The sequence below is a fragment of the Pan paniscus genome, chromosome 14 (genome assembly GCF_029289425.2).
Source record: "Pan paniscus chromosome 14, NHGRI_mPanPan1-v2.0_pri, whole genome shotgun sequence".
NCBI lineage: Eukaryota > Metazoa > Chordata > Mammalia > Primates > Hominidae > Pan > Pan paniscus.
In genome coordinates this window covers 114,053,207-114,066,587 of record NC_073263.2, presented here as the reverse complement: position 1 = coordinate 114,066,587, position 13,381 = coordinate 114,053,207, and the positions used below count along the sequence as shown (strand labels likewise).

Genomic DNA, 13,381 nt, shown 5'->3' with positions numbered 1-13,381 from the left:
TTCCAGCTCCAGTGACTGTGGTGCTCCTTGGCTCATTGGCTCCTTGGCCCATGTGTGTGTTGACTGACTGCCAGATGTTTGGAGATTTTTCAGATACCATTCTGTTAAGGATTACTAGTTTAATTCTGTTAGTGTTAGAGGACATACTTTGAATAATTTTGTTTTCTGTTTAATCAGACTGCTTTGTGACCCACAGTTCAGTCTGTCCTGAATGTTCCACGTGCATTTGAAAAGAGTGTGTGTTGTTTGGTTGTGGGGTGGGCTGTTGTGTGAATACTGATTAGGTTTAGTTGGTTGTTGGTGTTCAAGTCGATATCCTTGCTCATTTTCTCTTCACTTGCCCTTTTGATTACTGAGAAATGCCCCTTGATGTCTCCAGATGTATTTGTGAATGTCTGTTTTTCCTTTCAGTTCTATTAGAGTTTGCTTCATGTGTCTTACAGCTCTGCTGTTTAGAGTGTTCACATTTAGAATTGCTATGTCATCTTGGTGAATTGCCCTTTTATCATTTTGTGATCCCTACTTTATCCTTGTTAATTTTTCTTAGTCTAAAGTTTACTTTGTCTGATAGAAATGTAGCCAGTTCACGTTCTTTGAATAGTGTTTTCATGGAATATCTTTCTTCTTCCTTTCATTTTTAAGGATATCTTTCATCATGTCTCAGTTGGGCTCCTTCTCGATAGTACACAGCTTTAAGGGGTGACTTTTTCCAGCTTCCTTTTCTGTGCTGCTGCCCTCACTCTGGTTCCCAACACATTTCCTCATGTTCTGGCTAAAATCCGAGCCCCCAGCCTGCCAGCCTTGTGATGGAGTCTTGGGGCCATTATTGGTTCTTGTCAAGTGTGGAATGGGGCAGCCCACTGCGGGGGTGCCCCTGAGTGAAGGTAGAAGGGGCTGGTAGCCTGGCGCAGGGCTGGGAGAGCTGTGGTGCTTCCTCCCTCCTTCCCCACCTGGGCCCTGGCTGGGGAGACTGGGCCTGGCTCGGAGGTTTTTCTGTCTTTGCCTGTTTGTGGTTTGGGTTTTGGAGTGTTACCCAGCCCCAGCTGGTGCAGTAAACAGCAAACACATAAAGAAAATATCAAAAAGCAAAAATGGGGGAAGTCATTTCAGGATTTCCTTTGATCCATCAGTTTCATACCCAGTCTGCTTCTCTTACCCATTGTTCAGAGTCTGATTAGAGGTGTTTTATGTATTTTTGCCAGAGTTTTACATTGTCATCAGTAGTGGAGTGTGCTTACTCTGTCTTGACGGAGATGACTTCTGTCTCTAGTTTCTTCTTTCAAGTCAATCCTGTTTGTTTTCTTTACATCTTTCAGGGATTCTTCAGTTTCTGTTTCACCAGGAATGCTCTTCTTAGATCCACTTTTCTGGTTTTGTTTATATCTTCCTTAAATCCTTTCTTACATTTCTGGGTATTTTGGATTGTCTATGGATTGGGCAGGGGAAGCCACACTGTGAGCTCAGAGTGCCCACTTGAAGATTCTCTGTGGATTGGGCAGGGGAAGCCACACTGAGCTCAGAGTGCCCACTTGAAGATTCTCTGTGGATTGGGCAGGGGGAAGCCACACTGAGCTCAGAGTGCTCACTTGAAGATTCTCTGTGGATTGGGCAGGGGAAGCCACACTGTGAGCGTGGAGTGCCCACTTGAAGATTCTCTGTGGATTGGGCAGGGGGAAGCCACACTGTGAGCTCAGAGTGCCCACTTGAAGATTCTCTGTGGATTGGGCAGGGGAAGCCACACTGAGCTCAGAGTGCCCACTTGAAGATTCTCTGTGGATTGGGCAGGGGAAACCACACTGTGAGCTCAGAGTGCTCACTTAAAGATTCTCTGCGGATTGGGCGGAGGAAGCCACACTGAGCTCAGAGTGCCCACTTGAATTTCCAGGTGCCACTCATAGTTCCACTTCCTTCCTAGGATGGAGAACAGTGTTGGCTTTTGCTGGCAGATGCAGCTGGGCACTGCCCTGTTGGGCTGCTCCTCTGCATCCCGGGTTGAACTGGGCCCAGCACTCAGTGGTGGGGTTGGGGGGATCTGGAGGTATCTACTGGTAACTTGACTTCTAGAGTCATAGAAGTTGGGCAGACTGGCAGGCTCTCCCACCCTGGCACCAGCTCCAATCCACTTATTGTGAAGTGATTGCTTTCGGAAGGTAGAGGCTTTCTGAAAGATTTCTTCCTGACCCTTGATGTTCTTTTGCTGCTGAGATTGTAGTGGGGAACATTTTTCTCCCAGATCCCTTGTACTGAGGGTGGGAGTTCCTCAGATTGGGAGTTTGCGTCTGCAGAGATGAGAGCCTGGATTTTTTCCTGGGGCTGAGGCAGTTGCTGTGAACCATGTAACTTCCAAGGCCCTTCCCTTCTCATCCTTTCTGTCTTGTATGACTTTTTTGGACATTTATTCCACTCCAGGTTTCTCCCTCCCCACTTCCGCCTGGCCTGATCTGGTGATTTCCTTGTCTTGGCTGTCTTAATTTCCATCTTTTTGCCTTTTTGTTTTAGTTTTTGAGAGACTTCTTCAACTTTAAATACAAGCTTTCTACTTATTTTAAAAAACATCTGCCTTCATACTTTTAATATTCAAGAGCTTGTCTTCTCTGAATTTATGGCATACTGTTTTGTTTCATGGATGTGTTATGTCTAATCTCGTAGGCCATTATAGCTTCTTTGTTTTTGTACATCTTGCCCCCATTTTCTTATTTCCTACGTTGTTACTTTTTCTTAGAGTTTCCTTTTTTCCTTCTTGTGTTTGTCTCCTTTTTGTTTTAGATGATGCCCTCAGGTATCTGGTGATACCTGTTCTTTTCATCTTTAAGAGTGGAGTTGTCGGAAGGTCTTGGCTAGGGCAGCATTTGCCCAGTGCTGAGCTTCCTTGTGGAGGACAGGCACATGTCATCTTATTGTCCTTTACAGATACTGCGTTATTTGACAATTGGAAGTTTTTGGCACCCTGCGTTGGGCAAGTCTTTAGGTACCATTTTTCCAACAGCATGTGCTCACTTTGTATCTCTGTGTCATATTTGGAAATTCTCACAGTATTTCAGACTTTTTGATGATTATTATATCTGTTATGTTGATGTGTAACTTGTGATCTTTGATGCTGCTGTTGTAATTGTTTTGGGGTGCCATGAAGTGCACAAACTTAATAAAAAAGTGTTGTGTATGTTCTGACTACTCTGCTGACCAGCTGTTCCCTGTCTCACCCCCTCTCCTCAGGCCTCCCTATTTCCTGAGTCACAACAATATTGAAATTAGGCCAGTTAATAGCCTTACAGTGACCTCTTACTGTTTAAGTGAAATTAGTGATCAACAGAAAACCAAACACGACCTTCTCACTCATAAGTGGGAGTTGAACAGTGAGAACACATGGACACAGAGAGGGGAACAACACACACCTGGGCCTGTTGGAGGGTAGGGGGTGAGGGGCGGGAACCTAGAGGACGGGTCATTAGGTGCCGCAAACCAGCACAGCACACGTATACCTATGTAACAAACCTGCCACACGTGTACCTGTGTAACAAACCTGCACGTTCTGCACATGTATCCCGCTTTTTGTTTTTTAGAAGAAATAATAAAAAAAAGAAATTAGTGTTCAAGTGAAATGAAGAGTCACATGCCTCTCACTTTAAATCAAAAGCTAGAAATGGTTAAGCTTGGTGAGGAAGGCATGCCAAAAGCTGAGACACGCGAGAAGCTAGGCCTCTTATGCCAGTTAGTCAAGTTGTGATTGAATAGGAAAAGTTCTTGAAGGAAATTACAAGTGCTATTCCAGTGAACACAAGAGTAATAAATTGAAACAGCCTTATTGCTAATATGGAGAAAGTTTGAGTGGTCTGGATAGAAGATCAAACCAGCCACAGCATTCCTTTAAGCCAAAACCTAATCTTGAGCAAGACCTTAATTCTGTGAAGGCTGAGAGAGGTGAGGAAGCTGCAGAAGAAAAGTTAGAAGCTAGCAGGGGTTTTTAGTTCGAGATTGAAGGAAAGAAGCTGTCTCCATAACATAAAAATGCAAGGTGAAGCAGCACCTGCTAATGGAGAAGCTGCAGCAAGTCATCCAGATCTAGCTGAGATCATTGGGGAAGGTGGCTACACTAACAACAGATTTTCAGTGTAAGTGAAACACCCTTCTATTGGAATAAGACGCCATCTTATTGGCGTCTAATAAGATGCCAACTTTCATTCCTAGAGAGGAGAAGTTAGTGCCTTCCTTCAGAGCTACAAAGAATAAGCCGACTCTTGTCTGGGGCTAATGCAGCAGGTGACTGAAGTTGTTGAAGCCAGTGCTCGTTGACCATTCCAAAAATCCTGGGGCCCTTAGGAGTTATGCTAAATCTACTCTTCCTGTGCTCTAGAAATGAAACGACAAAGCCTAGATGACAGCACATCTTTTTGTAGCATGGTTTACTGAATATTTTAAGCCTCCTATTAAGGTCTACTGCCCAGAAAAAGATTCCTTACTGCTCGTTGAGAATGCACCTGGAGTTGTTTTCATGCCTGCTAACATGCATCTGTTCTGCAGAACATGGACCAAAGAGTAATTTCAACTTTCAAATCTTATCACTTGAGAAACACATTTTATAAGGCTATAGTTGCCATAGATAGTGATTCCTCTGATGGATCTGGGCAAAGTAAATTGAAAACCTTCTGGAAAGGATTCATCATTCTAGATGCCATTAAGATCATTTGTGATTCATGGGAGGTCAAATTGTCAGCATTAACAGGAGTTTGGAAGAAAGTGATTCCAGCCATGATGGATGACTTTGAGGGTTCAAGCCTTCAGTGGAGGAAGGAACTGCAGATGTGGTGGCAATAGCAAGAGAAGTAGAAGAGGATCTTGAAGAGGTAACTGAACTGCCACAATCTCATGATAAAATGTGAAGGGATGAGGAGTTGCTTTTTATCGATGAGCAGAGAAAGTGGTTTCTTGAGATGGAATCTACTCCTGCTGAAGTGCTGTGAACATTGTTGAAATGACAACAAAGAATTTAGAATATTACATAAACTTAGTTGATAAAACAGTGGCAGGGTTTAAGAGGACTGGCTTCTGTCTCGAAAGAAGTTGTACTGTGGGTAAAATGCTATCAAACAACATCACATGCTATAGAGAAGAAGCACGAAAGGAAGGGTCAATCGATGTGGTAAACTTCATTGTTGTCTTGTTTTAAGAAATTGCCACAGCCTTCAGCAACCACCGCCCTGGTCAGTCAGTAGTCGTCAACATCAAGGTGAGACCCTCCACCAGCAAAAAGATTTCGACTTGCTGAAGGCTCAGATGATTGTTAGCATTTTTTAGCAATAAAGTATTTTTGAATTAAGGTGTGTATATGATTTTTTCTTTTTAGACATAATGCCGTTCCACACTTAATAGACCACAGTATATTAAACCTAACTTTTACATGCACTGGGAAAACAAAAGTTTCATGTGACTCACTTTTTGTGATATTTTCTTTAATATGGTGATTGGAACCAGATCTGCACTATCTCTGTGGTCTGTCTGAATCTGACAAAGACCCGTGTGCTTGTTGGGGATCCCCACTCATCACCATCTGTCTCTCTTTTCTCTTGGGCTGATCAGTTTTCCCATAGACAAATTGTGCATCCTGGAGTTCTGGGAAGGACTGGGGATCCCTGAGTTGTCTGTTACCTTTACTTAGGGACCGGGGCCACCCTAGTGTCCATCCAGACCAGGCTTGCTGGGTGGGTCTCGGTGGTTGTCTGGCAGCGTGGGATTGGGTGGAGGACCCAGGAGTCTGTTTCCATCCAAACTTGCAGCCAGGTCTCCCCCTTCAGCCCTGCTTGCTTCTGCATCCTGAAAGTATCCAGTTCCTTCCTTTCCTGAGCCTGCCTGGGCTCTGCAGTGGGAACTGTTATTTCTTCTTGACATTTGTTCCTCCCACTCCCCTCTCCCCATTCTTAACTTGACGGACATTTAGTGTTCAGGTTTCATTGTCCTCTTGAATCAGTTACCACACATCCATCTGCAGTCCAGCTTCTCACATTTTTTGACTTCTCTCTGATTCCTTTCTGCTTTGTTTTCTTTGTCCTTGTTGGTTTATGCTTTTAGTTTTAAAAACTCCTTTATCCTGAATTTTATGGTGTTTTTGAAGGGAGTAGAGGCACATGCGTTTAAGCTGTCATCTTCATCTAGAGGTGCAAATGCAAATTAACTGTCTATTTTGACTGTTGAGTGACCTGCTTCTGGCTTTTTGTGTGTGTTGACCCGGGAGTTTCTCAGAGGCTCTCCTGACCCGGCCTTCTCCTCTTGTTCATGTGTTGGGATGTGACCCTTTCTGTTCCTTTTCTTTTCGTGATTACTGAGCCAGTTTGTTTTTTGTTATCTAGGATTTTTCAGACTCTCTGGTGTGTTACTGTTCTCATTCTTATTTTATTGAACTCTTATTTCATTCATTCATTCTGTTTTGATTTCTTAATAGCTTTTCTGTCCTCTCAGTTAAGACCTTGGGGAGGTGGAAGATAGATGTTATTACTAGTTCACTGTCTTGAACTGGAAGCTTCAGGTGACCAGAACGTAACCTGGTTGGTAACAATCCACATCCTTTTGTTTGCCTTTCAGCTGATGTAGCCCAGCAGTTCCAGTATGCTGTGCGGGTGATTGGCAGCAACTTCGCCCCAACTGTTGAAAGAGATGAATTTTTAGTAGCTGAAAAAATCAAGAAAGAGCGTACGTATTTTTCTTAAATGTCATGTGTTGGATTCTTAAACTTGTCAGAGCTTAAGCAGATGTATGTATGTATGTGCGTAGGTGTGTATGTAGTTCCCAAGCGCATTTTAATATTGGTACAAAATAAGGACAAGTCAATTCTGTTGTAGAGTCAGAACTATTAGAACATAATACTTTAGAATGTTTAATTCTGGGATGGTGCATAAAGCTTTTGCAAATCCTGGCACCTTAGAGAAGAAAGCTTTCCATTTGTTAGCTTTTGGTTGGTGAGTAGGTTATCTGATTATCCCTGGCAGGGCTCTGCCACCCTGCTTCACCTCTGAAGAGTCTGAGGGGAAGCTCGGCTCTGAGTAATGAGCCGCCACACATGAGCTGTCCTGTTTGAAAGGTGGTTTTTCCAGGTGGCCAGCTCTTCATCCTTACAGTTCTCTGGGCTGTATAAGCCAAACGCAGTGGTGCTTTTCAGTTGGCCTAGAAAAGAGGCCTGTGCGAAGGTCAGTGCATTTCCCTGCTGGGGCCTCCCCGTTAAACTGTCCAAGTGGAGTAGATGTTGGCCTTGGGTCTCAGTAATAACATCTTCTGGAAGTCCATTGGCCTTGGGTCTCAGTAGTAACACCTTCTAGAAGCCCATTTGGCCTTGGATCTCAGTAATAACACCTTCTAGAAGCCCATTTGGCCTTTGGTCTCAGTAATAACACCTTCTAGAAGTCCATTTGGCCTTGGGTCTTAGTGATAACACCTTCTAGAAGTCCATTTGGCCTTGGGTCTCAGTAATAACACCTAGAAGTCCATTTGGCCATGGGTCTCAGTAGTAACATCTTCTAGAAGTCCATTTGGCCTTGGGTCTTAGTGATAACACCTTCTAGAAGCCCATTTGGCCATGGGTCTCAGTAATAACACTTTCTAGAAGTCCATTTGGCCTTGGGTCTTAGTGATAACACCTTCTAGAAGTCCTGCGTGGCACAGTTTTCCACCCCTGGCTGTTGCATTATGAACTGTGTTTGGCCCATGGTCTGTGGCGGTCCCACTTTAGACCTGTGTGAGTGCACTGGATGGCGAGTCAGTTCTGGATAGAGTTGAGGGTGTGACCCAGAGTACTTCACCTAGACATAGTGCTTTTGCCTGTTCAGGGCTGGACGAGCAAGTGGGAGTCTGAAATGATCCATCTGCTGTTACGATGCAGAGCTTTGGTGTTGCTGAGTGTGCATGTATTATTTAAGATGGGGAATAAAAATGGGGTATTTATACTGCTGTTAACATATTAAAATTTATTTTCCTCAATGTCTATATAACAACATAAGAACACTATACTCTCCTCTTGAACCCTAAACCATTTTACACATTTTAGATGATTACTGAAGACTCCAACAATTAGGTACTGTGATAAACAGACCATTTCCTTTACAAAGTTACATTTCATGGCCTCGCAGTGAGCATATTACACATATTTAAACATACTACTATAAGTGTGTCATAGTAGCTAAAAATAAAGTTTGTTTAAACTCATAAGGAACTGACAGCTACTTTGTTGCAGTGGATATTCGAGGGAATCTGGGATTTTCCTTTTAAAGAAGAAAACTGCAGCAATGTAGAGTTTGTTTCCTGTGGGTGTTGTGTTTTGAGATTAAGGCATGTTGTGTATTGACTGACTCAGGTGCCTCTGGGGTGTCCCCAGCAGGTGTCCCCAACTCTTCTTGGGACCCTCCAGTGAGCACCACCTCCTTCAGCACCTATAGTCCTTTCCTGTGATAGGCACTGTTAATTTGTCATGTTTTATGAATGCTTAGACATTTGAAATTTGATTACAGTTGTTGATAGATTAGTTGAGTTATGGTAGCTCTGCTCTTTGGAATAATATGGAAAAGTTAATTTTCCATTTGATATAACCGACCTCAAATATAAAGTGCTAGTATGTTTTATATTGAAACAAATTGCAAAAGTCATCATGTGTGACAAAACATTTTCCACACTGGCAGGTGGGGTACATTGTAACTGGAGATGTGCTAAAATTTAATAGAGAATCAATTTAATAGAGAAACATCACTTATTTTGTAAATACTATGTGTTCATTTTTATTCTTATTTTATTGTGCTGTGACTGTAGTGCATGTATGAATTAGTGCCAATCTCATTCTATAGAAAGAGCGTCACTTGCTTGATTTCATGGTTGTATTTTGAGTCTATTTATATGTTGTAAATACAGTAAATTATATTAAATTTTAATTGCATTCATTTTGTTTAATGCACTTTACATAGTATGTTTTAAGATAGCTTTCCTTTTCCATATAGGAAGAGTTGAATGTACAGTTACGATTAGATTATGTAATCTCTGGTATGTGCTTCATACCAAGATCCTTTTTTAGCTGAAGAATATGGGGTTGGCTGTAAAGTCAGTCATTATCTTTGTACAGATGAATTAGAACATTTAATGCTAAATGTGATTGGCTGATGAGCTTTTTATAAAGTCATACTACTAAAATGGGATACATACAAAGGTTCATTAGAGAGTATTGAAGTTATAAGTTAGCCTTTGAAAGTGGCACCTTTCTAGTGGGTGTAACAGCTTCTTTGAGAGGCACCTGTGCACAGGTGATGTTTGCAGTGTTGTAAATGTGAGCAAAGTAGGTTCTCTTCCCCCAGGGAACCCAATACGACCGCAGCTTCTCCTCCTTCATGGAACAGAACATAGAATGAACTTCTCATTCGCTGCAACTGCTTTCAGATAATTTGTAAGTGTAGCTGGAACAGCCGAAGACATTTGTTAATCAAATGAATTGGTGGATGAAAATTAATAAGCTATTTTGAATTTTATTTTGAAACAGTGATTATGACATTTAATACTAAAACAAGATGAAACATTGCTGTGTATTTTTTTTTTTTTTTTGAGACAGAGTCTCACTCTGTCGCCCAGGCTGGAGTGCAGTGGTGTGATCTCGGCTCACTGCAAGCTCTGCCTCCTGGGTTCACGCCATTCACCTGCCTCAGCCTCCCAAGTGGCTGGGACTACAGGCGCCCGCCACCACACCCAGCTAATTTTTTGTATTTTTTAGTAGAGACTGGGTTTCACCGTGTTAGCCAGGATGGTCTCGATCTCCTGACCTTGTGATCCACCTGCCTCAGTCTCCCAAAGTGTTGGGATTACAGGTGTGAGCCACCGCGCCCAGCCTGCTGTGTATCTTAACAAAAATGTTTAGGATATGTAGTTTCCAAGTGGAATGAATGACCATGAATATTGTACTTAACTTACTGCCCTTGGATTCAGGATTCCTAATATTTTCACTTTCCATCCCTACCTCCAGGTGACCACTGTTAACTGGTTACAGTGATCATAGCTTGCCTTACTGTTTATTAATATTTGTAGATGGACTGTAAATAATCCCATTATTTCTATTACTTTACCTAATTTTCACATAAACTCTTTGATCCCAGCCTAATATTTTCCGTACTTTACAAACATCAGGGAGGTTAGATGAATTGATCGGATTCATAGAGCTTAAAAGTTGCTCATCATCTAATTTGACAGTGACTTTTGACTCCGAATTCATCACTTGCGAGTTATGGTGTTGTAGGTGAAATAGCATCATAAGAATGAATTTTGGTGTTTGTAATTACCACACTTATTTTCTTTCTGTCTTTTCAGTTATTCGACAACGAAGAGAAGCAGATGCTGCATTATTTTCAGAACTCCACAGAAAACTTCATTCACAGGTACAGTGCAGAATTCTGGAGGTCATTGCACTCATTGTTGAGGATATGATGAGTGGTATAGGAACCTTTGAATGTTTTTTGTGGTATCATATTAAACTTTTCTATAATTGGTAATTGCTTTTAATTATAGATAGCATTTGCTTTTTTTGTGTGAGCTTCAGTATTAGAAGTTTTAGCTGGATTTAATGCTAAATTGCTTATAAAGATGAATGAAGCTGCACTGGGAAAGTCAACAGAATGTGTGAGTTTTTATTGTAGTCACTTAATTACTGCTGGGAGGAAGCACATTGGTAGAAGTCTTATCTTCATATAATAGCTAAACTTTATCTGACTGATAAACTTTATTCATTGGGTCATAATTTGTACTGCCATAGTGAATAACGAAAAAATTGATTTTGAATGTGGTTGGATATTGATACTTGAAAATGAATGATTTTTCTGACCTTTTTTTTTCTTTTGAGACGCAGCTTCGCTGTGTTCCCCAGGCTGGTCTCAAACTCCTGGGCTCAAGCGATCCTCCTGCCTGGGCCTCCCAAGTAGCTGGGACTACAGGTGCATGCCACCAAGCCCAGCCTTGTATTTTGATAAAAGATTTTGGCAGCCTGCATACCAATACATTAATTGAATCATAGGGTGAGATTTTTGTGATTTCTGACTATAAAGGAACTTAGTTCATCCCGCTTTCTTTCCTTTTATGGAGAAGAAAGTGAATCTAGAGAGGTTTAGTGCTTTGCGCAACAAATACTGTTAGTGTTACACAGTGAAAATGATTGAGTCAGGCCTAATGCTGCTAGTAATTAAACTCTTTTATTTTGAGTCTTCCTCTGTTGTTATATTGTGCTCTTGAAACAAGCTTAGTTCATTTGCTGCCCATTTTGATTCCTTAATTGTTTGACTTGGATTCACTGTTTTAAGCATGCTTTTTTCCATAATATTTGCGATATTATCTTTGTAATGTTTACAGAGTAAGAAATAGGAACCTTTTTTGTCCATTCATTTCCAGGCAAATTATTTCAAACTGCTGTATCATTTGCTTTTCTTAAATCTTTCTCCATTTTTAAAACCATTTTCTACACACTGTATGTTAAAAAGATTTGCTTATTGGATACCATATTTCTCCAGATTCTTAGCCTTACCAAGATCCCCAAAGGGGGATTTCATCTAGTAAAAGCTGTTGTATTTGTTAATATTAGCCATTGGATGAAAACATATTTAGACACTTTTTTTTTTTTTTTGAGGCAAAGTCTTGCTCTGTGCCCCAGGCTGGAGTGCAGTGGCGCAATCTGGGCTCACTGCAAGCTCCGCCTTCTGGGTTCACACCATTCTCCTCCCTCAGCCTCACAAGTAGCTGGGACTACAGGCGCCCGCCAACATGCCCGGCTAATTTGTTTTTTTTTTTTTTTTTGTATTTTTAGTAGAGATGGGGTTTCACCGTGTTAGCCAGGATGGTCTCGATCTCCTGACTTCGTGATCTGTCCGTCTCGGCCTCCCAAAGTGCTGGGATTACAGGCGTGAGCCACCGCACCTGGCCCTATTTAGACACTTTGTGACTTAAAATGGTTGTTTTCCAAAATTTTGTTTGGAGCTCTGAATGTTTATTCCTAAATATCAATGTTTTAAATAGTGGCCCGCTCCCTAGGGCTCGCCCCCAAAACTGACTTGCTTGGCTTTTTCATTGCATGACTGAAACATGATGAAAAATACTAGGAAATAATAGTATAAGACCAACGATTATACAAAGTAGAATAGTAGATTCAGGTTAGTAGCCATTCCATCATTTTGCTAAAAATGGCTCCGCAGAAGTGTGAAGGTTGTTGATCCTAATTTTTTATCTTGTCTTAGTTAGGGCCCCGTGTGTGGGTGTGCTGTGCAGACCATGGGGACGAAAGGTCAAAGGTGCAGTCGAATGTTTGCTCTTGTTGTTGTTAGACCTAGAGGAAGGAGTCCGGAGTGGAAGGAGGGTCCAGGTTGACGTGGAGACGGGAGTAGAGTGCTGTGGTGTTCCTGAGCTGGGTTTGAAGCATGGCTGAGCAGGAAAGTCCGAAGGGGGAGGGTGGCTTATGAGGGGAGTAGAACTAGAACATTGTGCATCTGCACTGCTCGGGCAGGACTGTGGCCTCGAGGGCAGGGAACAGCGTGCAGGTGCTGTGGCGGCATGGTAGGTGGTGCCCTGTTGATGACGGGTGTTCTGGTGTGGCAGTGCCAGGAAAGCTGAGATCAGCTCTTGTGCTGGGCACTAAACAGCTGCTTTGCAAAGATGTTTATTTGGTGTTCCTCTAGATCTTACCATGTCCTGATAAGACTTTCTTCACGTACAATTCAGTTTGTGCACAGTTTTAAAAGTTTTGTATCTGAACTTGCGGTCCTGTAGTTCAGAGTCTGAGGTGGCAGGTCTGAAGTGATTTCGGATGGTTAAAAGCATCTGTACTGCCAGAGTGGTGGGAACGATCTGGTTTCCTCCGCCAGATCTCTCCTCTACCCACTCCTGCCCACTCTGTGCTCTCCAGGCCTGGCAGATTATACTCCTGGCCTCTCGCTGTGTGTCTCCCGGTTGGCTTCAGCTGGAGCTGGCTTAAGCTCCAGGGTGAGTCTGGAGTTGGGAGAGGGGTGACACTAAACTCATCTCCCCTGCTGCTGGGCAGCTGTTTGTCAGTGGCGTAGCTGTGCCCACAGCTCCTGAGGGCAGTCCCTGCCCTGTGTTGGGCCCTCCTGGACCCTGCAGCTGCTGTCTCCAGCCTGATCTCTCTGGTCTCAGGGTCATTAGTGGCTTCTGGCTGGTGGTGTTCCCCTAGTGGCCCCTGGCTGGTGGTGTTCCCTAGTAGGTCCTGGCTGGTGGTGTTCCCTAGTAGACCCTGGCTGGTGGTATTCCCTAGTAGACCCTGGCTGGTGGTGTTCCCTAGTGGGTCCTGGCTGGTGGTGTTCCCTAGTGGGTCGTGGCTGGTGGTGTTCCCTAGTGGGTCCTGGCTGGTGGTATTCCCATAGTTGCTCCAGCC

The 13,381-nt window shown here is 42.9% G+C and overlaps 1 protein-coding gene across 10 annotated transcripts in view; it reads left to right on the top strand.

Annotated features, from left to right (window-relative positions):
• Positions 1-13,381, top strand: part of TUBGCP3 (tubulin gamma complex component 3) — a 103,832-nt gene that overhangs the window by 13,351 nt on the left and 77,100 nt on the right. For all 10 annotated transcript variants that reach the window (XM_003832096.4, XM_008957465.4, XM_063595875.1 and 7 more), the window contains 2 exons: positions 6,574-6,681; positions 10,321-10,388. In XM_003832096.4, the coding sequence (XP_003832144.1) occupies positions 6,574-6,681; positions 10,321-10,388 (176 nt within the window). The remainder of the gene's footprint in view (positions 1-6,573; positions 6,682-10,320; positions 10,389-13,381) is intronic.